This window comes from Meles meles, chromosome 18, assembly GCF_922984935.1.
Source record: "Meles meles chromosome 18, mMelMel3.1 paternal haplotype, whole genome shotgun sequence".
In the NCBI taxonomy this organism is placed as follows: Eukaryota; Metazoa; Chordata; class Mammalia; order Carnivora; family Mustelidae; genus Meles; species Meles meles.
Window position 1 is genome coordinate 17,774,090 of NC_060083.1, and position 21,208 is coordinate 17,795,297.

A 21,208-nucleotide genomic window follows, 5' to 3' on the forward strand; every position below is an offset into this window, starting at 1 on the left:
AGAGTTCGAATTCGGGCGTTTAGGAACAGCAAACGGTCATTGTTCGAGAGGTAAGCCAAAATCAGGTTCTGGAGGGAATTCTGTGCTACGTGAAAAAGAGCTTGGCTTTTTTAATGTAGGGGATGGAGAACCATGAAGGGCTTTATGTAATAGTAACTACTTTTGAAGCTGGGTAGGGGAGAGACTGAGGCAGGGGAAGAAATTAAAAGGTTCTTGGTACACATACTAAAATCGGAAGGTACAGAGAAGATTAGCATGGCCCCTGTGCAAAGATAATCTACAAATTCCTGAGGAGCTTCATATTATTAAAGAAGATTTCTTTTTTTTTCTTTTATATGAGATGGTGTATGCAAAGTAAACTTACTGTGGCAATCATTTCATTATATATGTAAGTCAAACCTTCATGCTGTGTAGGCCTTAAACTTATGTAGTGATGTATGTCAATTCTATCTCAATAAATGTGGGGGGAAAGTTTCTGGTAGTGATCCATGTGAGAGATGAAAGTGGCCATGCTCAGTTAGGTGGGATGGAGAGCAAGAGGTTTTTTGTGTTTTTTTTTTTAAGATTTTTATTTATTTGACAGACAGAGATCACAAGTAGGCAGAGAGGCAGGCAGAGAGAGAGGAGGAAGCAGGCTCCTCCCTGCTGAGCAGAGAGCCCAGTGTGGGGCTTGATCCCAGGACCCTGGGATCATGACCTGAGCCAAAGGCAGAGCTTTAACCCACTGAGCCACCCAGTCGCCCAAGAAAGAGGCATTTTTAAAAAGTAATAAATATTTGGATTTTAAATTATCTTGTAAATAAAGTGCTCATTTACCTAAGGATAAAATGAGAATGACTTGAGTGAGCAGGTAAATAATGGTGCCATTAACTGAAACACAAAGTGAGAGGGGAGGAGCAAGTATTTGGGATAAAAGAATGAGTTGCATTTGGATATATTAAGGTTGGTTGGTTGAGGACAACCACAATCCCACTGTTTGGAGTGGGGCAAAGTCTCTAATGTGCTGCGAAATGGACAAGGTCTCTGGAGGCTCAAGTCCTACCTGGCAGTTGGGTAATACTGAGTCATCCTTCTCTCTGTCAGTGCATTTACTACATTGTTTTGAGAATCCTCTTGACTCTACCTTTTCCCATAACCCTCTGCTGTCAGATGCTGACATGGCTAGCCACGTGTGGCTGTCGAGCTCCTGAAATGTGGCTAGTCCAAATGGGGATGTGCTCTATGTGCAGAATGCACACTGATTTCAGAAATGGGTTACCAAACAAAAAAAAGACTGGAAGATATTTAATAGTGTATTTATGTTGACTCACCTATTAAATATTTTAGTTATGTTGGGCTGAATAAAAATATTATTAAAACTAATTTCAACTGTTTTACTTTTTAAAAATATATAGTCCTAGAAGATGTAAAACTGCATATTTAGCTCACATGACCTCCTTCTATCTGACAGCACTGTGCTGGACTTCACATATTTGTGGAGGGTGACATCTGAGCCTTAACGTATCGCTTTATCTTCAATGCCCAGTGTCTTACTGGGCACTTAGTAGGCACTCAGCATACATTTATAAATAAACCCATGAGTGAATGGAATGACTGAGACTAAAAGTGATCAGCTCCCTCAGAAGGATGTTTATTACATCTTATCTCTGACAATGTTTAATGTTAATGTGCAGAAAGACTCAGGCTCTTAATGTTTGTTTTGCTTGATTACAGCTCCAAGGAACCCTGAATCTCTCTCTCTTTTTTTAAGATTTTATTTATTTGACAGAGATCACAAGTAGGCAGAGAGGCAGGCAGAGAGAGAGGGTGGGGGAAGCAGTCTCCCCCCAAGCAGAGAGCCCGAAGCGGGGCTCGATCCCAGGACCCTGAGATCATGACCTGAGCCCAAGGCAGAGGCTTTACCCACTGAGCCACCCCGGCACCCGGAACCCTGAATCTCTTGATTCACCCACCACCCCCACTTCCCTGACAGGGGGCTCTCCGGCCCCCTGCTGTAAAATGGAGCTAGGTGTGAAAGCTGACAGCATTTCTTTAGAGAAGTGGGAGCTGCTGCCAAGGAGAATGGAGTAATGTGTACTGGACATAGCATGGCTTTGGAACCACACACAGTTAGGTTTGAATGATGTCCTACTACTGGCTGTGTAACTTACGTCTATTTTCTTAACTTCTCTGGGTTTGAGTTGTCCTGCTGAAATGGGGATAAAAATACCTTTTAGGATTGGGTGCGACAGTTAAATGATATGATTGATATTAACTTGGGAACTTTTTGGCACTTGGCGGTATTTCAGTAAATGTATATTTCCCTCTACATCCCCAGCCTGGATACATTCATACCACTGCAGGCTTGAATCAATCAGGTAAGTATTGAATGCCTCTGTGTGAGGTACTATTCTAGGAAGTGGAATAGCAGTGAAACAAAACAGATCTTTCCTCAGGGAGTTCAGAGGTTAGTGTGTGAGACAGATAATAAATAGTAAGATGCATAGTATGTACTCTGATGATGAGTGCTATGGAGAAAAAGAAAGCAGAGGAAAATAGGAGGTGCCAGGTGGCGGAGCAAGGGGTGGGGGTTACTGTTTTTAAACACAGCGGTCAGGAAGTCCCCACCCGCCTCGAAGTGATACTGGAATAAAGACTGAAAAGGATGGCTGAGAGCTGCATGGTGTTCTAGGGTACAGGGAACAGCAAGTAACGGCCCAGAGGCCAGGATGTGTCAGTCATGTTAGAGACCAGCAAGGAGATAGGTGTGCTTGCAGCAGAGGTTGTTAAGGGTTAAGAAAAGTTGGAGGTCAGAAGGGTATCTGGAGATAGACCCTAAAGGGCCCCGTAAACAGAGATTTTGCTGTTTATCTCAGGTACAATGGAAAGCTAGTGGATTGTACCGAGCAGAGAAATAACATGATCTGACTTAGGTTTTAACGGGATTGCTTCAGCCTGGCTGTTGTGTAGGCTCTGGGAGGTGAGTCAGTTGGCTACTGACTTAGCATAGGGGAAAATGGGAGCAGCTCGGGTGGTAACTGAAAGAGTAACCAAGTATTCACGTAAATATTTGTTAAGTGCATTTTCCCAGGGAGCGCTTTTATTGAAGTTTTATTATTATTTTTTTCTTTTTTTTTTAAAGATTCATTTATTTGACAGATAGAGACCACAAGCAGGCAGAGAGGCAGGCAGAGAGAGAGAGAGAGAGAGAGAGAGAGAGGAGGAAGCAGGCTCCCCGCCAAGCAGAGAGCCCGATGCGGGGCTCGATCCCAGGACCCTGGGATCATGACCTGAGCTGAAGGCAGAGGCTTTAACCCGCTGAGCCACCCAGGCGCCCCTTGAAGTTTTAAAAAAGATTTTATTTATTTGAGAGAGAGACAGAGAGTGAGCAGGGTGAGGGGTAGAGGGAGAAAGCCAGAATCCCAAGCAGATTCCGTGCTGAGTGTGGAGCCCAATAGGGGGCGTGGATGTCACTGGGCCAGATCCCAGGACCCTGAGATCATGACCAGAGCCGAAATCAAGAGTCAGACACTCAACTGACTGAGCCCCCCAGGCGCCCTTCGCTTTTATTGAAGTTTTAAAGCAATTCCATGTTCCAAACAAGGATCACCTTGGTGGCAAATAAGCGGGATATCTCTTACGTACTCCTAGTTATTCAAAGTCCAAGATTAAGTCCTTCCCCCTGACCTTGATGCTGAATCCTCCAGGGCTCTGATTCTGTTTGTGAGCCTCTCAGAGCTTTTGCCACCCCCTGTTAAGACTGTAGCATCCCTTGGGGTGCCTGGGTGGCTCAGTGGGTTAAGCCTCTGCCTTCGGCTCAGGTCATGATCTCAGGGCCCTGGGATAGAGCCCCATGTTGGGCTCTCTGCTCAGCGGGGAGTCTGCTTCTCCCTCCCTCTCTGCCTGCCTCTCTGCCTACTTGCGATCTCTGTCTGTCATATAAATAAATAGAATCTTAAAAAAAAAAAAAAAAAGACTGTAGCATCCCTGACTTCCAGTCTAAGCTCATTAGGATTCAGGGAAATGGGTGGATGCTGTTCATTTTTTTAATGCTACTCACTATGGAAGCTTGGCAGCCACAGGCAGGATTAGGGAAAAGACGTCACACCTTCCTAGAGACGGTGCGGTGCGGGGCACTCGTGAGGTTAGTTTGCACTCAGTGGTTTCCCTTTTTAATAAGCTCTGGTCTATGAATCACGTAAATCTCAGCACTGAGAGCCAATTTTACGGTTTGGTTTGCTTAATAGTCACACAATTAAAATAAGTTGTAAAAAACGGTGATGGTGTTTGCCAGGATAAATATTTAAAAGGGAACAGCTGTAGGAAGATGTAATAATTCAAATCAGCTCATGGCTCTTTATTTTCAATAAAGGCTGTGGAGGTTGGTTCTTAACCAGTGGGGTTTCGTGGCCCCTCCTTGGAATACCTTTGTGCTGTAGCTGCCAGAGTGAAGGAGGACAGAGAGGAGAGGAGTCAAGTGTGCCTCTGGGAATAGCCGATCCATGACCCAGAGACCGGGACAGGGTTTAGGACCCTGTCCTAACCCAAGGGTTGAGGTCACAGATAGTGAGGGAGACTCAAAGTTGTTACCATCTTCCCTAAACTACTAGATTGGGTTTTCTTTTTTCTTTCTTTTTTTTTAAGATTTTATTTATTTATTTGACAGACAGAGATCACAAGTAGGCAGAGAGGCAGGCAGAGAGAGAGGAGAAAGCAGGCTCCCCGCCGAGCAGAGAGCCCGATGCGGGGTTCTATCCCAGGACCCTGTGATCATGACCTGAGCCAAAGGCAGAGGCTTTAACCCACTGAGCCACCCAGGTGCCCCTAGATTGGGTTTTCTTGTATGAAGTCCTGGTGGTTATATTTTTTGGGTGGCAAGTTAATAATTTTCAAAGGGGAAATTTATTTGACAAAGAGGTGAGCCGATCTGGGAAGCATTAAGTTCTGTCCCTTCCACTGGACTTCAGGCTGGCTGAGAGATATTACTGATGCCTGCTGGTTTTCCAGCTTTGGTTGGTGGTGATGAGCTGAAGGCTAGCTGAGGACAAAGCACAAGCTGACACCCTGCCCCCTCCTGGGTGGAATATGTGTGACATCCTTCCAGGAAACTTCCAACTATCTTAATGTTAATAAAGTTTTTCTAGAGGAAAAAACAACCTTAGCTTGATAATAGCAAGGCCTCTGTATCCTGAGAGTCTTCTTTACCATATGAAAGTCCTTTTGGGCACCTCCCTTATTCCTTACCTCCCCCAACTCCCAAATATAGAATGAGCCACCCCTCAAACTCCTGGGCAGCAGCTCTCTCTGCCCAAGGGTCCTGTCCCAATGATTTAATAAAACCACCATTTTGCACCAAAGATATCTCAAGAATTCTTTCCCGGTCATCAGCTCCAGATCTCACCCCACCAAACCTCACCAACATTCCAAAACAATCTCAGGCAGAGGTTGAAGATCAGATTGAATGCTTCCTTTCTCTCTTGTACCTTATATGCCATTTCCTTTATACCAGGAGAGCTCCTATCCCACTTCACTCTTTCTCTGGGAGCTTCTGTCCGTGCCTTCTTCCAGAACCTTCTCGACCATGCAGCTCCCTGTGCTCTCCCTCTCTTGCCTTCAGCTTGTCTTGGTCTTGGTGATAGTAAAGGAAAAAACTCAATTGTTTCCATTTATATGATAGACCGTGCTCTCTGAAAACTAAACTTCTGACACCAGACGTGTGGGTTTTCTACATGGGCAATGAAAGGGTTTCGGTTAAGGGTGTGGTCCCACCAGACTGCCCCTTTCCCCCACTTATGCCAACCCCAAGTCCAGAGTGTCACCTGAGTTTCTTTCTGTCCAGCTCTAAATTAGAGCTTCCCAAGCCCCCCTCTGTGGGCTTGAGAAATGTGGTAAAGCAGCTCACGGAACTCAGGAGAACAGTTTAGTGACTGGATTACCTGTTAGTGAGAAAAGGATGGAACTCAGGATATGTGGGAAAGGGTGCTGAGCTTCCACACCCTCTCTGGACACACCACACTCCCAACACCCGAGATGGTCACCAACCTGCAAGCTCAGCAAACTCCACGCTTTTGGGGTTTTATGGAGATTGCCTCACATATGCATAGTTGACTAGATCATTGGCCATTGGTGATTGAACTCAATCGGTAGCCCCCTAACTCCCTCCCTCCCAGAGGTGGGGGAGGGGGTGCTGACCTGAGCCAAGGCAGACACTTAAAGACTGAGCCACCCCGGTGTCCCTAACAGGGCATTGTTTTGAATAACAGATGACACCTTTATTCCTCTCACCTCTCTTAGGAAATTCCAAGGGTTTTAGATCTATGCCAGAAATGGAGACAAAGGCCAAAATATTTATTCCTTATTATAAATCACAATATTGCAGTGATAGAGGTGGAGGGGACTTAGGGAGTGCCCAGATAGCATTATACCCACAGATAGTAAAACTAAGACTTGGGGAGCAAACCGACTCGATAGATAACATACAGCTGGTGAATGGGAAAGTCAGACCACAGACTGGACTCGCCCTCTTTCTGCTGCCTATACCAGTAGTTAAGTGAATAACTGGGTCCTGCTTGATTTCTTATACCACTTACAATACAACCAGCTCATAGTTTTCTTGAATGTAAGGGTCTTGTCTTCAGTCATTTATTTAATAGTATTATTGGCCTGTACTAAAAGCATTTGTATGCTCTGAATTCATTTAATCCTCTCAGTAATTCTAGAATGTAGAAACTCTTACTCTCCCTGTAGTAGAGGAAACCAAGGGTGAAGTAGCTTACCCAACATCACGTAGTTCTAGTTCAAGAGTGGTGGACCACAAGGCCCGGTCTAACTTGTTTCCCAGTTGCAATGCCTGGGAACTGAAGTCATTCTTCTTGATCCCATCAGCAACCACTAGAGAGTAAAATCAGTGAAATGGAGGAAGGTAGGGCAGTATGGGCAGAGTCTGTTAACAAATCTCAGAAAACACTGCTTCCAGCCTACCCAACGTCTCTGAACAGCACCGGGTTTCCATAATGTTGATCATAAACTTCCCTGACCTTAATTCTTGGTATCCTGGGGATGCTCTCCCATTTTCCACATTTCACTATTAAATAACAGAATAGTGGCGCAGGAATCAAGTTCCATCTAGTCTTTTTTTTTTTTTCTCTCTCTCTTTCTTTTAGTTTATTTGACAGACAGAAATCAGAAGTAGTTAGAGAGGCAGGTTGCGGGGGGGGGGGGGGCAGGCTCCTCACTGAGCAGGGAGCTCAATGCAGGGCTCGATCCCAGGATCCTGAGATCATGACCTGAGCCAAAGGCAGAGGCTTAACCCACTGAGCCACCCCTAGTTCCATCTAGTCTTTTTTTTTTTTTTTTTAAAGATTTTATTTATCTGACAGAGAGAGAGATCACAAGTAGGCAGAGAGGCAGGCAGAGAGAGAGGGGGAAGCAGGCTCCCCACCGAGGAGAGAGCCCAATGTGAGGCTCGATCCCAGGACCCTGAGATCATGACCTGAGCTGAAGGCAGAGGCTTTAACCCACTGAGCCACCCAGGCACCCCTAGTTCCATCTAGTCTTAAAGTTAGCCAATGCTGAGTGACCTTGGAGAAGTCATTAGGTGGTTGAGATAAGTTGTTTTACCTCTAGGGGGGGTGTTGAGACCTGAAAACTGATGTGAAGGTTGTGCACAAATGATACTCACTATGTAAGTATAAGGTAGTGTTGAACGATAATGAGACGGGGTAACACTGGGGAGTCTGGGATTGGTGCCTGGAGCAAGCTCCTTCACTTCTGCACATCAGTTTCCTTGTTTGTAAAAAGAAGGTCTTGTGTCACTTGCAGGGTTGTTCTGAGGATTAGAGACAGTGTATGTCAAACCGTCGCACAGTGCCAGACATATGGTAGGAATCCAGTAAATGGTAGCTATTATTATTAATAATAACCTGACAACCTGGCTTGGTCGACCCTCTCTTATAACCACATTTGGCAGAAGAGCAAGCAAACAACACTCCCACAACGAAAACGGTGATAACCACCACCGTCAAGCACCCAATCAGAGTGGTCCCCTGAACTCCCCGAAAAGTGACCGCTGGCTCCCAAGTGCATACGAAGCTGCCCAAATGCTGTTAGTGAAATGGAGGTACAGCCAGATGGAACTCCTTTCCTCCTCTGAGGTGATTTCCGTGAAGGATGGCTGAATGCAGACTCACTCTGAAATAGCTTTGTCTGCCAAGTGACAGGAGGAGAGAGCCAAATGAAATGGTGGTGGCAGAGAAAGAGGATGGAGGGCTGAGAGCAGCTGGGAAGCAATGTGTCCTCGCTGACTGTTTGATCTTACTTGGCTACTGAATCACTTTCTTCCCCCTTCCCTCCACTTCAGAGGCCTCTAGGTGGTCAGGGCTGCCCAGGCACTCCCGCTGACATATGGCTATCCCTACCTATTGCTTGTTTGGTGCCATGAGGACTTCTCATTAGCTGCTGAATGCCAAGGTGGCCTGTTACACTCTAGAGGCTGTTGTGGATACCTCCTTGTGCTGCTGCTCTCAGAATAGGTAAGAGCTTCATGTGCCGGAGAAGGGAGACACAAGGGAGGAAAAGATTTCTCCGCCCCCTGAGCCTCTGAGTTGACTTTTGTTCTGGCTCCAACTTCCATGAGTTAGCTTGGCCTTTTACCACTTTTCCAAGCAACTTCCGACTTCTTTCTTTCAGTGGGTATTTATTTATTGAGCTGTTGTTGCTTGGCATTATTTTAGGTTGTGGGTGAGACAGACGAACCCGTGACCTTGTGGAGTTTACATTCTGGTGGGACAGAGACATAATTCACATACAAATAAACAAGCTAATTCAAGATAGCGGTAAATTTAATGAATTCACAGAATGATGTGACAGAGCGACAAGAGGTCGGGGGGATGGCTGTTTTTGTCATCTGAGGAAGAAACACTGGGGCTGAGAATGGAATGGTAAAACAGCCATGCTGTCTGAAGTCAGGTTCCGGGCAGAAGGAACTGCAAAGGTGCAGGTCCTAACACGGCATGTCTGAGGAACAGAAAGTTCATTGGCGAGAACTGGGACGTGGAGAATAAAGGGGAGAATGCAGCAGATGAAGTTAGAAGACAGGTCACAGTGTGGGGGCCTAGAGATCATATTCAGCCCACATGGTGTTTTTGAGATTTCACTAAAAACAAAAACAATCTTGACTTGTCATGCCTCTTGGTAATTAAAAAACTTGGCCATGAAATCCCACTACTGAATGGCGACAACTGATTTCAACATAGAGCAGTTATGCTCTCCTGCCTTTTCCATTCTCTTCAGGGGGATTCAGGGTCAGTCATTAGCTCACAAATAGTAAACATTTGAATCACCAAATGCTGAGCACCATGTGAGCCTAATAGGGGCCTGGATTTTTTTTTTTTTCCCTAAGTGTGATGGAAGCATGTGATGAAGGGTTTTCAGTGACAGTGACTTGACCTACATTTTAAAAAGATCACTCTACTTGTTGATAATGGGTTGTGGCTAGGGTATGTGTGAAGGGTGGCCAGGACTGGAGACAGAAAGAAGCAGAGAGATTCTGGGCATATTTTGAGGGGGAGGTGCCGGGACTTGGCTAATGCATTAGATTTGGGGGAATAAAGGGGAATGAAGGATGACTCTCAGAAGGGTCAAGTGTAGAGATGTAATTTGAGAGTCATCAGTATATAGGTGATATTTAAACCCACAGGAATGGATGAGCTCACTAAGGGAGGACTGTAGATAGGAAATAGAATGCAGGGGGGAAAAAAAGGAAAAAAGAAAATAGAATGCAGAATTTTGGGATTTTTTCCCCCTGTTCAAATTTAAAGCTTCTCAAGTAATTCCTTATATTTTACAGGCTACTAGCCTCTAAGAATTAAAAAGCAATCTAAAATGATCTATCTAGTCACCATTCCTATCCATATACTCATTCAAATCCCCCTACACAAACATCTAGCCAAGTAGTGCATCATTAACAGGGAACATATGATTTCATATGACCATGATCATTAGAAAGTGGCTCTTCAGGGTGCCTAGGTGGCTCATTCGTTAGGCATCTGCCTTCAGCTCAGGTCGTGATCCCAGCATTATCAAATAGAGCCCAGTGTTGGGCTCCCTGATCAGTGGGAAGTCTGCTTCTCCCTCTTCCTCTCCCCCTGCTTATATTCCCTCTCTCACTCTGTCAAATAAATAATTTTAAAAAGTAGCTTTTCTTCCTATTACCATTTTAGGTAAGTGAGTATCTATACTTCTAGAAAAGGACAGTGAAGGGGGCAGGGCACTATTCATAATTACACCAAGACAAATGGGACTTACGCTGGGTAAATCTTTTAAGTAAAAGCAACAATACTTTAGACCGTCTCCAGATAGTCAATTGAGTGACTTTAAAAATGTTTAAAAGGTGGGTGCCTGGGTGGCTCAGTGGGTTAAAGCCTCTGCCTTTGGCTCAGGTCATGATCCCAGGGTCCTGGGATCGAGCCCCACATTGGGCGCTCTGCTGGGTGGGAAGCATGCTCCCCCCCCACCCACTCTCTGCCTGCCTCTCTGCCTACTTGTGATCTCTGTCAAATAAACAAATAAAATCTTTAAAAAAAAATGTTTAAAAGGTGAGATGCCGTGTCTCAGCAACATTAAAAATTTGGAGTTAAAAGAAACCTCAAGAAAATCACCTGCTCCAATTACCTCAGTTTCAAAGAGGGAATTAAGGGGCCTTACATTATTAGACTAAAATCAAGTTAGCATGCGGCAGGGAAAGTCCATCTTACTCAACTTAGACGGGTTTATTGGGATGTAATCCCACAGGAAGTCCCAATAAAGCAGTTCTAAGTTGAAAATGCGTCTAATATAACCAACCCACCAAATCATAGCTCAGCCTAGCCTACCTTAAACGTGCTCTGAACACTTAACGTTAGCCTACACTTGGGCAAAAATCTAACACAAGGCGTATTTTATAATAAAGTGTTGAATGTCCCATATAGTTTATTGAATACTTCACTCAGAGTGAAGGACAGAATAGCTGTGTGGGTACAGAATGGCTGTCAGTGTATCAGTTGATTAAACTTGTGATCACGTGGCTGACTGGGAGCTATGGCTCATGGCCAGTGCCCAGCATCACGAGAGAATGTCATACAGGCTACTGCTAGCCCAAGATTCAAATTCAGAACTTAAGGGGTGCCTGGGTGGCTCAGTCGTTAAGCTTCTGCCTTTGGCTCAGGTCATGATCCTAGGGTCCTGGGATGGAGCCCCGCATCGGGCTCCCTGCTCAGAGAAGAGCCTGCTTCTTCCCCCTGCTTGTGTTCCCTCTTTCAGTGTGTCTCTGTCAAATAAATAAAATCTTAAAAAAAAAAAATTCAGAATTCAATTGATGTACAGTTTCTACCAAATGTGTATCATTTTCCCACCATTGTAAAGTCAAAAAATCTTTAAGTAGAACCATTTTAAGTGGGGGACCATCTATAGTAGACATACTTGTATTACATTTCAGTTTATAAATTCCTTTTACACACGTGTCATGTGACCTGAGGTTTTTTTTTTTTTTAAAGATTTTACTTATTTGACAGGCAGAGATCCCAAGTAGGCAGAGAGGCAGGCAGAGAGAGAGGAGGAAGCAGGCTCCCTGCTGAGCAGAAAGCCCGATGTGGGGCTCGATCCCAGGACCCTGGGATCATGACCTGAGCCGAAGGCAGAGGCCTTAACCCCCTGAGCCACCAGGGTGCCCCATCATTTTTTTTTAAAAGATTTTATTTATTTGAGAGACAGAGAGAGTTGGGGGGAGGATGCGGAGAGCACAGCATGAGAGTGACAGGGAGAAGCAGGTTCCCTGCCAAGCAAGGATCCCGATGTGGAACTCTATCCCAGGACCCTGGGATCATGACCTGAGCTGAAGGCAGACACTTAATGACTGAACGCCCCAGGCGCCCCCCACATTATCACTTGGTAGTAGGGTGCACTAAAGTTAAGAGATGTGACTTGCCCAAGATCACTAACCATTAAAATGTAGAGTGGGAACTTGAACCCTTATCTTCTCTTTTCTCTTGCCAATTTCCCTTTTCTTCCTATTGCTCCATACTAATCTAGTGATTTTTACTACTAAAGGTTTTAGGCCCAAGTTAATTTTTCTTCTGGAATTTTAATTCCACAGCCTCCTGTTTCCTGGTGTGTAAAAAGCAGTCATTACTTTCTTCATTAAAGGAAATACAAATATGAAAGCATTTTCCAAGTTGTAAGCCACTGGGCAAATTTATATTTCAAGGCTAGTTCAGCTTTTTCTCCCCCTCCAGCTAGGGGAGCTACATTAAATTGTACATGAATGGGTGAGAGGATTACCTTTCTAGCATTTACAGTAACTCTAATAAATTGTTGGCTAAATGAAGAGGTTCTATAAAAAGAAAAGAGTAACTGGAAGAAATCCATGAGACTGAGTCTTAGAATTTGGGAATGTTGGTGGATTCACAGCCTAATGGTGAAAACTATCTGACCCAGCTCCGAGGTGTAAAGGAATTCTCCATTGTGTGGACGATCAGAAGGATGCACTAACCCCTGTAGCTGTTTACATTGATTGAAGATCCAACAAGGATTTCCTTGATTTTGTTTGCGGCCCCACCACTCATTCTCTGGGATACAGAGCATTGGGAAGAGAGAGCTTTCTGTCCCTCCTAAAAACCCAGTGCTGTTTATACGGATAGTAACATATATGGCATTCCTTAAACTCTTTGTGTTACAATTAAGGACCCAACAACCTCAAGGGTACTCAATTGTTAAAGTTCCAATTCCTTAGAGCATGGCGTTCCAGACCTACAACAGTTCATAATCTATCTTTCTAATCATAACTTCCACTGTTGTCAGGAATAAACCTTCAGCTCTAAACTGGTCTGCTCACTACCTCCTGTGTGTTTTGTGTTTCCTCCTGCACAATTTCCTCTTTAAGTCTGCACTGTCCTTTATTGTAAGCCACATATGGCTAGTACTTGAACTGCAGCCAGTCCAAATTGAGATGTGCTATGTCAGATACACCTAGATTTCAGAAATCTAGAACCCCCGATACAAAATATTTCATTAATGATATTTAAATATTGGTTATATATTGAAAAGTGCACATTTTGGATATATTGGACAAAATAAATTACATTAAAATGAATTTCGTATTTTTTTTACTTTTTCACGTGGCTTCTAGGAAAAGAAAATATACATGTGGCTTGCATTGTATTTTTAAATGGACAGTTCTCTGCTAGATCATTGGCCTAGCCTCTTAAGCCAATGTAAAACAAGGCCTACTACTCAAACCCACCTTTGTATTCTCATTCTAAAATAATAAAGGAATGGATGATAGAAAAATGTGGGTACATGTGGGTTTACACATTTAAGGTAGGCATGCCCTCTGCTACCATATTGAAACTTCTATTACCAGTCAGCTGACAGCTCAAGAAAAGACTTTCTGCCAAAGACCACAAGATAGTCGATATGCTCTATACGTGTTAGATAACTTCTTTAGGGACCCACACTAAAAACCCCCAAGTCCTTGAATTTCATCTTTATCCCTCCTGTTTTTCTTCTATGTCTAGTCACTAAAATATTGGCCCTTTCTGTGAAAAATTTTCAACTTTATTCCTTTACTCTCAGTCCATAACTAATCAAAATCTTGCTCACCTTGCTTTTAAAATCAGTTTCCAAGTAGTCTCCCAGCTTATTTCTCCCCATCCACATTTACTTTATAAACTGCAACTAAAATCATCTTCCATAATCTTTTTTGCAAATACAATTTTTTGCTCTAAAACTTCCACTTTTCCTACATTGCCAACAGAGAATTCCTTCATTTAGCATCCAAGCGAGGCTTTTTCATACCTTCTATCTTGATACTATTCTCCATAAAACCTGGACTTGAGAGCGCCTAGACTTGGTTTATGTAAAGCACTTAGAACCACACCTGTCATATATTGTAAAAGCTGTATGTTTTAGCTATTATTATTACTACTGACTTTCATTTGGGTATGCTGTATGCATTTCTACAGCTGGAACATTATTAATTCCATTTTCATTTGAATACCTCTATCAAAGGGAAAAGGAGTGATTTAAACAATCAGTGATAGGAACAAGCTAATTGTTATTCCTTGAGAAAACAACTTATCCTCCCAACAATGGTCAGAAAATCTGAACCCTAATTTACTATAAAATGTAATAAAATTTAACACTGGATGAAACCTAAAAAAAGGTAGTGTTTCTTTCATACAATAGATGGCAGATTATGGCATATGGTATTTCAAAAAAACAAAACCTGAAAAAATATAAATGAGTTCTGGATTTAGGGTCACATGGCTCTCCAACTTTGGTGTGTATTAGAATAATCTGGGAAGATTTCAAACTAAACAGATGCCTGGGCCCCACTCCAGATTTATTGAAATCTTTAACCGTAGGCCTTGGGCACACAGTTTTTTAAAAGCTCCAAGGTGATTCATATGTATGTTTTCAAAAGCTTGGTGGGTGATCTCCATGTGCACCTCATCCAAGAATCATTGGTTTAATCAAGAGAAACATTTAGGAGATCGATCGATCTATCTATTCTCCTAGTATGTGTTTTTGAAACAGAGCAGACTACTCAGAGAACTGATTTACCCTGAATGACTTACGTGTTTGCGAACAGTATTCATAAAAACAAAACAACCTCCCCTCCCCCACCTTCCTGAAAAACACTCTGTGGAGTTGATTTAGGGAATTAGAAAAGAAAAAGCCCATATGTCCCAAATACCACACTTGGTATTCATCTAAAAGCGTGTCTGTTGGCTTGGCTTCTACTTATTCATAAATTTCAAAACAGAATTACTTAAGTAAATATATATTTAACTATGTATAATACTTACAGCTTACAGATTTGACAATTCAAAATTATACACTTAAGTAAATGTGTGGAAAAGTTGACATTTTAGTATATAGTAAACCAAACATTTCAAAAACAACTTTACCTCAAAAATATTTTACACCAATTTTCAAAAGTGCTATCTTCACAGGTTCATTGTATCTCAACAACCCAGTTAGGTATTCAAATCTCCAGGCATGAAGTAACCAGTATCCTATCCAAAGACAGCACTTTTGGTACTGTTGCTGAGGGTGTGAAAATCCTGGGTCTTTGAAACCCTATAACAAAGCCCCTTTTACCCTCCAATCCTGAGACAACAAATCTTGTAGTTCTCCCTCATCATCGCTGTCAACATTCTCCTCTTCCTTTTTCTGAAGTTCTTTTATAGTCAGAACCTCTTTAAGCTTATTTTTTATTTCATCCTGGCGATTCCGAAGTTTTTCCACCCGACGGTAACATTCTATCTGCTCATCGATCTCCCCAATTTGCCGGTCCAACCGTCCCTCCTCATCCTCTTCAGCAACTATAGCTTCGGAAATAGTATTGACCTGTCTCATGGCCTTTTGAAATTCGTCCCACTCTTTGTCCATCTGATCCTTTGGGGCATCAACCTTTCGTACCCTAGCATCTATCTCAGGGTCGTCAAAAAAGCCTTCCGGTAATGCTTCCGCTGTGTTTTCTCGCCTTTCCACGACCTTTTCATGTATTTCTGCCTTCTCAATTGACCCCGAATGAGGAATTAAAGGGGCCTTAGGAGGATTTGTATCCGAGAAACCGCTTGGCAGCATACTTGTTGCCTCTCTCGAGGAGGAAAGCGAGGGTTCCTTGCCCTCTGAGTCGAGCGGCTGCTTGCTGGTGTCCCCTCTTTTCCCTTCTCCTCCCTCTTCCTCCTCTTCCTCATCTTCATAATCAGGGAGTAAACCGAGTCCCGAGGCCTTACTGAGGGTCGCTCTGGCCGAGTCCTTCCCTGCTCTGTCAGAGTTGGTGGGCAAAGCGGATGTGGAGGGCTGTACCTGAGGCAGCGGGGAGGCCTTGGGTCTTTTGGCATCTTGGCCATCCGCAACCGGCGTCTTCCTCTTGGCTGACTGGGGTGCGGCGCTGGAGGACGGACCCTGGGTGGCTTCCTTCGCGCCTTTGAGCTCGGCTACTTTCTCACGGTGCTGCTTTCCCAGGACGTGGGTCTGCCACAGGAGCTCGCTCTTCACCGGGGTGTTACACAGAGCACAGCTCAGCTGCCCCAAACGGTTGTACTTCGCAAATGGAGATTCTATGCGTTTCCTATTGGTGCTCAGACGCTGCTTCTCCTTCATCAAGCGCCGCAGTTCTTCCTGATTCACCACTCGCTTCCCCACCGGAGTGCGAGCGGAGGCGGAGGACGCCATCTCCGCGTCTGGACCCAAGACGACTCAGGCTTCCGAGCGGGCGAGGTCTGGTAACGTCATTTCCTGTCTCGGCGAGGATTGGCTGAAGCTCCGGAAGGCGGGCGGCGGCTCCGGGATTTCTCTCGAGATCCAGGCTGAGGCTGTTTTTACTTGCTGGGCGGCACTGGCACGGTCGGTGCTGCTATGGCTGCGATAAAGGCGGTAAACTGCAAGGCCGAGGTGGCGCGGGCCCAGGCGGCCTTGGCTGTCAATATATGTGCCGCCCGAGGGCTGCAGGATGTGCTGCGTACCAACTTGGGGCCTAAGGGCACCATGAAAATGTGAGATGGCCCGGCGGTTGGAACGGCGGTTAGGGCCGGGGGTTTGTTGGGTATTGCGGCGCGCTCTGAGGCAGACGTTCCGCGAAGAGCCGGGAGCGACGGGATACCTTGGTTCTCATTCCTGTGCGGAGGTCACCCCTGGCCCGGGGCGGGAGGACAGACTCCCGAGGAAAGGGCCCCAAGTGAAGCTTGTACAGCCCCTCTCTTTCACTTGTGTTAAAGTTCATGCGCAGTTGCAAGTCAGTTCATCTCGTGTGTCTTGAGAAGCATAAGCCATTTAACTCCCCTGCGCTTTGGGACTACATTCCCTTAGTTTGGGTTTTTCCCCCAGCACCGTGTTGTAGTGGTAAGGGCACCCAGGTCTTGGAGCCCGGCAGGCATAGGTTCAAATCCAAGTTCCCTTTTAGCTGTGCATCGTTAGGCAAGTTACTTGCACACTCTGTGCCTACGCTTCTTCCTTTGTATTCACCCCTTCAGCGTATATTTACTTAACATCACTTTTTTTTGTAGAAGAGTGAGGAAAAGAACGCTAAAATGTCTAAGAGGAGGAATACATTCTAAGAGGAATGAGCAGAATTAACGGTAGATGAGGGCGCTTGTATGCTATTTGAATGCTGGGAAAATAGAAATGGTGAAGATGATTATATTGAGGAAAGGGACTAATTACTGATGGGAGTAGGGAAAAGAGAAGTCTCTCAGATAACAGGTTTTTGATCAGAGTCTTGAAAGGTAAGTTAGAGTTCACCAGTTGGAGAAAGGAGTAAAAATGCCTTCTGTAGTAACTTCAGGAACAAGAATGCCCATTGGTGTAAATCCAACAGAAATAAAAACAAGCATGCTGTATTAAGGGAACCACAAGATTTTCCCACAAGATCTCATTTGGTAGATGCAGCAGGAAAAGTAAACATAAGCCAGACTGGGAAAGGTGAACAACATCATCATTGCTAAGTAATCCGGATTTTACCTTGAAGGTGATGGAGAACGTAAAAACTCATGGAAAGATTTTTGATCAGGTAGCTAATTGAGTCACACTACTTTTTAGAAATAAATGTAATGTGTTGGGGTAGATTCAAATTTAGAGATACCAGGATGCTATCTAAATAGTCCAGGCTAGAGATGTTGTTGACAGTGGACACGGAGAGGAGGGAGTAGATGGAAGAAATACTTAGGTTGTGGAATTATCAGAACTTGATGATCTAATAAATGTGAGGGATGAGGGAAGAAACTAGGTTGACTGAATGAATGGTACATTGTACCAAAATAAAAAACCTGCAGGAAATTTATAGTTTTGTGGTTTACGGACTTCCAAGTATTCTTTGACTAAACTTCTGTTCATAACTCATCAGTTTCTCTTAAACTTGTAAATGCTCCATTTGGAATGAAATCATCATAGTGGTCCATATGGGAAGTGATTCTGTAGGCTGCACATGGTGGTGATTACCATGGTGTTGCCCCATGGCACTTGGAAGTTTTGAAGCTCAGTTCCTTATACTAAGGATGGTGAGTGGCAAGAACTGAGAATGTCTTGCTTAACCCTTGCCATATGAGGTTATTAATATCACTGTTTTCTGAACAGGCTTGTTTCTGGTGCAGGTGACATCAAACTCACCAAAGATGGCAATGTGCTGCTCCATGAGATGGTGAGCTGATATTGCTGACTTCAATAAATCTTAACAAGCCTAGAACATAGTACAGATTGCATATATATATTATATATATATATAATATATATATATATTTTTAAAGATTTTATTTATTTATTTGACAGAGATATAGTGAGACAGGGAACACACACTGGGGGTGTGAGAGAGGGAGAAGCAGGCTTCCCGCAAGACTCTGGGATCATTACCTGAGCCAAAGGCAGATGCTTAATGACCGAGCCACCCAGGTGCCCCTTTATTTATTTATCTTTTTAAAGATTTTATCCACTTCTTTTTTTTTTTAAGATTTTATCCACTTATTTGAGAGAGTGAGAGCACCTAAGCTGGGGGAGGGGCAGAGAGAGAAGCAGGCTCCCCTCTGAGCAAGGAACCCGATGTGTGACTCAATGTGTGACAGGATCCTGGGATCATGATCTTGAGCCTAAAGCAGGTGCTCAACTGACTGAGTCACCCAGACAGCCCCAAACTGTATGTTCTAAACCAAAGCTGTCAGTTAAATACTGCAGTTGTGAGTTATACTTGTTGGATTAGACCTAAATAAAAGACGGTTTTGATTGTTTTGAAATCTTTATACAGGGGCGTCTGGGTGGCTCAGTGGGTTAAAGCCTCTGCCTTCGGCTCGGGTCATGATCTCAGGGTCCTGGGATCGAGCCCCGTATCGGGCTCTCTGCTCCGCAGGGAGCCTGCTTCCTCCTCTCTCTCTGTCTGCCTCTCTGCCTACTTGTGATTTCTCTCTGTCAAATAAATAAATAAAAAAAAAAAGAAATCTTTATACAGTCCAAGTAATAGCTTAGGGATACTTCCAAATTAGTTACATCTTTTAAAGGCACTGAATTGTGTTCTTTGCAATATGAAAATATAAAAAAAATCCTTTGCTATTTTAGTAAATACATTCATCTTAGAGATCGAAGAATTTGACCTTTTTATTTTTTTTAAGATTTTATTTATTTATTTGACAGGCAGAGATCACAAGCAGGCAGAGAGGCATGCAGAGAGAGAGGAGAAAGCAGGCTCCCTGTGGAGCAGAGAGCCTGATGTGGGGCTCGATCCCAGGACCCTGGGATCATGACCTGAGCTGAAGGCAGAGGCTTTAACCCACTGAGCCCAGGCGCCCCAAAGAATTTGATCTTATTTTGGAAACGTCATTGCATTCCAAAGCAAAAACTTTTACAAAATGTTCAAATCTCATTAGTTCTCAATTTAAAAAATTTAGTAATGACATTTATTAAGTATTGACAATAAGAACTTGTAGAATGAAGCTTATTTCTTAATTTTATTATTGGCCTTTGGGTTATCTTGTTTTCATTGGACTATTTTTCTTTTTAAATCTCATTCTCTCTTTTAATCTTTTGCTTATTTTTTCCAGCAAATTCAACACCCAACAGCTTCCCTGATAGCAAAAGTAGCAACAGCCCAGGATGACATTACAGGAGATGGTACTACTTCCAATGTTTTAATTATTGGAGAGTTACTAAAACAAGCTGATCTTTACATTTCTGAGGTATTAGCATTTTACAGAATTCACATTCATGTGATATTTTATTTTGAATGAGGAATTGTTGTTTTCACTAGTAAAATGTTCTAATTTTAGAGGGCAAAAGTAATTTTTATCCAGATACTTTTGGACAATTATAAATGGAAATAATCATGAATTTTTTTTTTTTTTTACAAATAATGCTTTTCGTTGGAATTATATCCCACTTTTTTTTTTAATATTTTATTTATTTGACAGAGAGAAACCACAACTAGGCAGAGAGGCAGGCAGAGAGAGAGGAGGAAGCAGGCTCCCCGCGGAGCAGAGAGCCCGACGCGGGGCTCTATCCCAGGACCCTGGGATCACGACCTGAGCCGAAGGCAGCGGCCTTAACCCACTGAGCCACCCAGGCGCCCCTATATCCCACTTTTTAAAATGAAGTATTTAAGATAGATAAGAAGGTAAAAAATTAGCCATCTACCCATGAATAACAGCCTAAAAAAGAAAACATCACTGGTAAAGTTGAAACCAAATTATGCACCTTTAAAAAAAAATAACTGGAGAAAAATAATTGAAGGTTTTCACACTGTGAATTTACCTATCTTTCTAGTTTTATTTTCCTTATAAACCATCTACTCTAGCGAGACTCCTCCATGCTACTCCCTAGCCTTTAAAATCACTACAACACATTTCTACCTCAGTGCTTTTGTTCAATCTGTATTCTTTTCTTGGCATTACTTATCTGTCTTCTCTGATTATGTATTTAAAAGTTTCCATTCTTTCAAGGTCCATTTCAACAAAGCATTACTTCATCAAAGTGCTAGAATTATTACTTCTTTGCATTTCATTTAGAATTGGGAATTGTCTAATAATTCAGTACCTGCAACGTACCTCTTTTAGGATTCTTTTGGCTTTAAGCAGTAGAAATTTCACTAAAAATGATTTAAACAATAAATTATCTCCCATGACAGACCATCGAGGGTAGTTGATTAAAAAATTCTGTTAGTCATCAAGTCTCTTAGCGCCTCCATTTACAGTGCTGTTTCATGATAAGGCTTATTTCCATCCTGATTATAAGACTGTCAGAGGAAATCAGGAATACCTGCTTCCTTTAGTAACACTTAGCAGGAGAGCACAAGAAAGAACCATTTGCCCAATTATGGAATATAAGTCCTTTTTTTTTTTTTAAAGATTTCATTTATTTATTTGACAGAGAGAGATCACAAGTAGACAGAGAGGCAGGCAGAGAGAGAGAGAGGGAAGCAGGCTCGCCGCCGAGCAGAGAGCCCGATGCGGGACTCGATCCCAGGACCCTGAGATCATGACCTGAGCCGAAGGCAGCATCTTAACCCACTGAGCCACCCAGGCGCCCAGTCCTTTCTTTTTTTAAAAAATGCTTTATTTATTCATTTGACAGAGACAGATCACAAGTAGGCAGAGCAGCAGGCAGAGAAAGAGGGGGAAGCAGGCTCCCCACTGAGCAGAGAGCCCAATGCAGGGCTCGATCCCAGGACCCCAAGATCATGACCTGAGCCGAAGGCAGAGGCTTAACC

At 43.5% G+C, this 21,208-nt stretch overlaps 2 protein-coding genes and 1 pseudogene across 4 annotated transcripts in view; 2 read left to right on the top strand and 1 right to left on the bottom strand.

Annotated features, from left to right (window-relative positions):
• The first annotated feature begins 209 nt into the window (after positions 1–209).
• Positions 210–307, top strand: LOC123930332 (annotated as a pseudogene).
• A 12,799-nt stretch (positions 308–13,106) lies between these two features.
• On the bottom strand, positions 13,107–16,220 carry ZNF830 (zinc finger protein 830). Its single transcript, XM_045983772.1, has one exon. The coding sequence runs from the start codon at positions 16,198–16,200 to the stop codon at positions 15,097–15,099; it is 1,104 nt and encodes a 367-aa protein (XP_045839728.1). The 5' UTR covers positions 16,201–16,220; the 3' UTR covers positions 13,107–15,096.
• Positions 16,221–16,383: 163 nt separating this feature from the next.
• CCT6B (chaperonin containing TCP1 subunit 6B) overlaps positions 16,384–21,208 on the top strand; it is a 29,299-nt gene continuing 24,474 nt past the window's right edge. For 2 of the 3 annotated variants that reach the window (XM_045985966.1, XM_045985967.1), the window contains exons 1-3: positions 16,384–16,520; positions 18,097–18,160; positions 19,548–19,682. In XM_045985966.1, the coding sequence (XP_045841922.1) occupies positions 16,384–16,520; positions 18,097–18,160; positions 19,548–19,682 (336 nt within the window). The remainder of the gene's footprint in view (positions 16,521–18,096; positions 18,161–19,547; positions 19,683–21,208) is intronic. The other variant, XM_045985969.1, reaches the window with a different exon arrangement.

Excerpts from the sequence above, each read along its gene's own strand:
- ZNF830 (XM_045983772.1), bottom strand. The coding sequence starts at position 16,200 with ATGGCGTCCTCCGCCTCCGCTCGCACTCCGGTGGGGAAGCGAGTGGTG.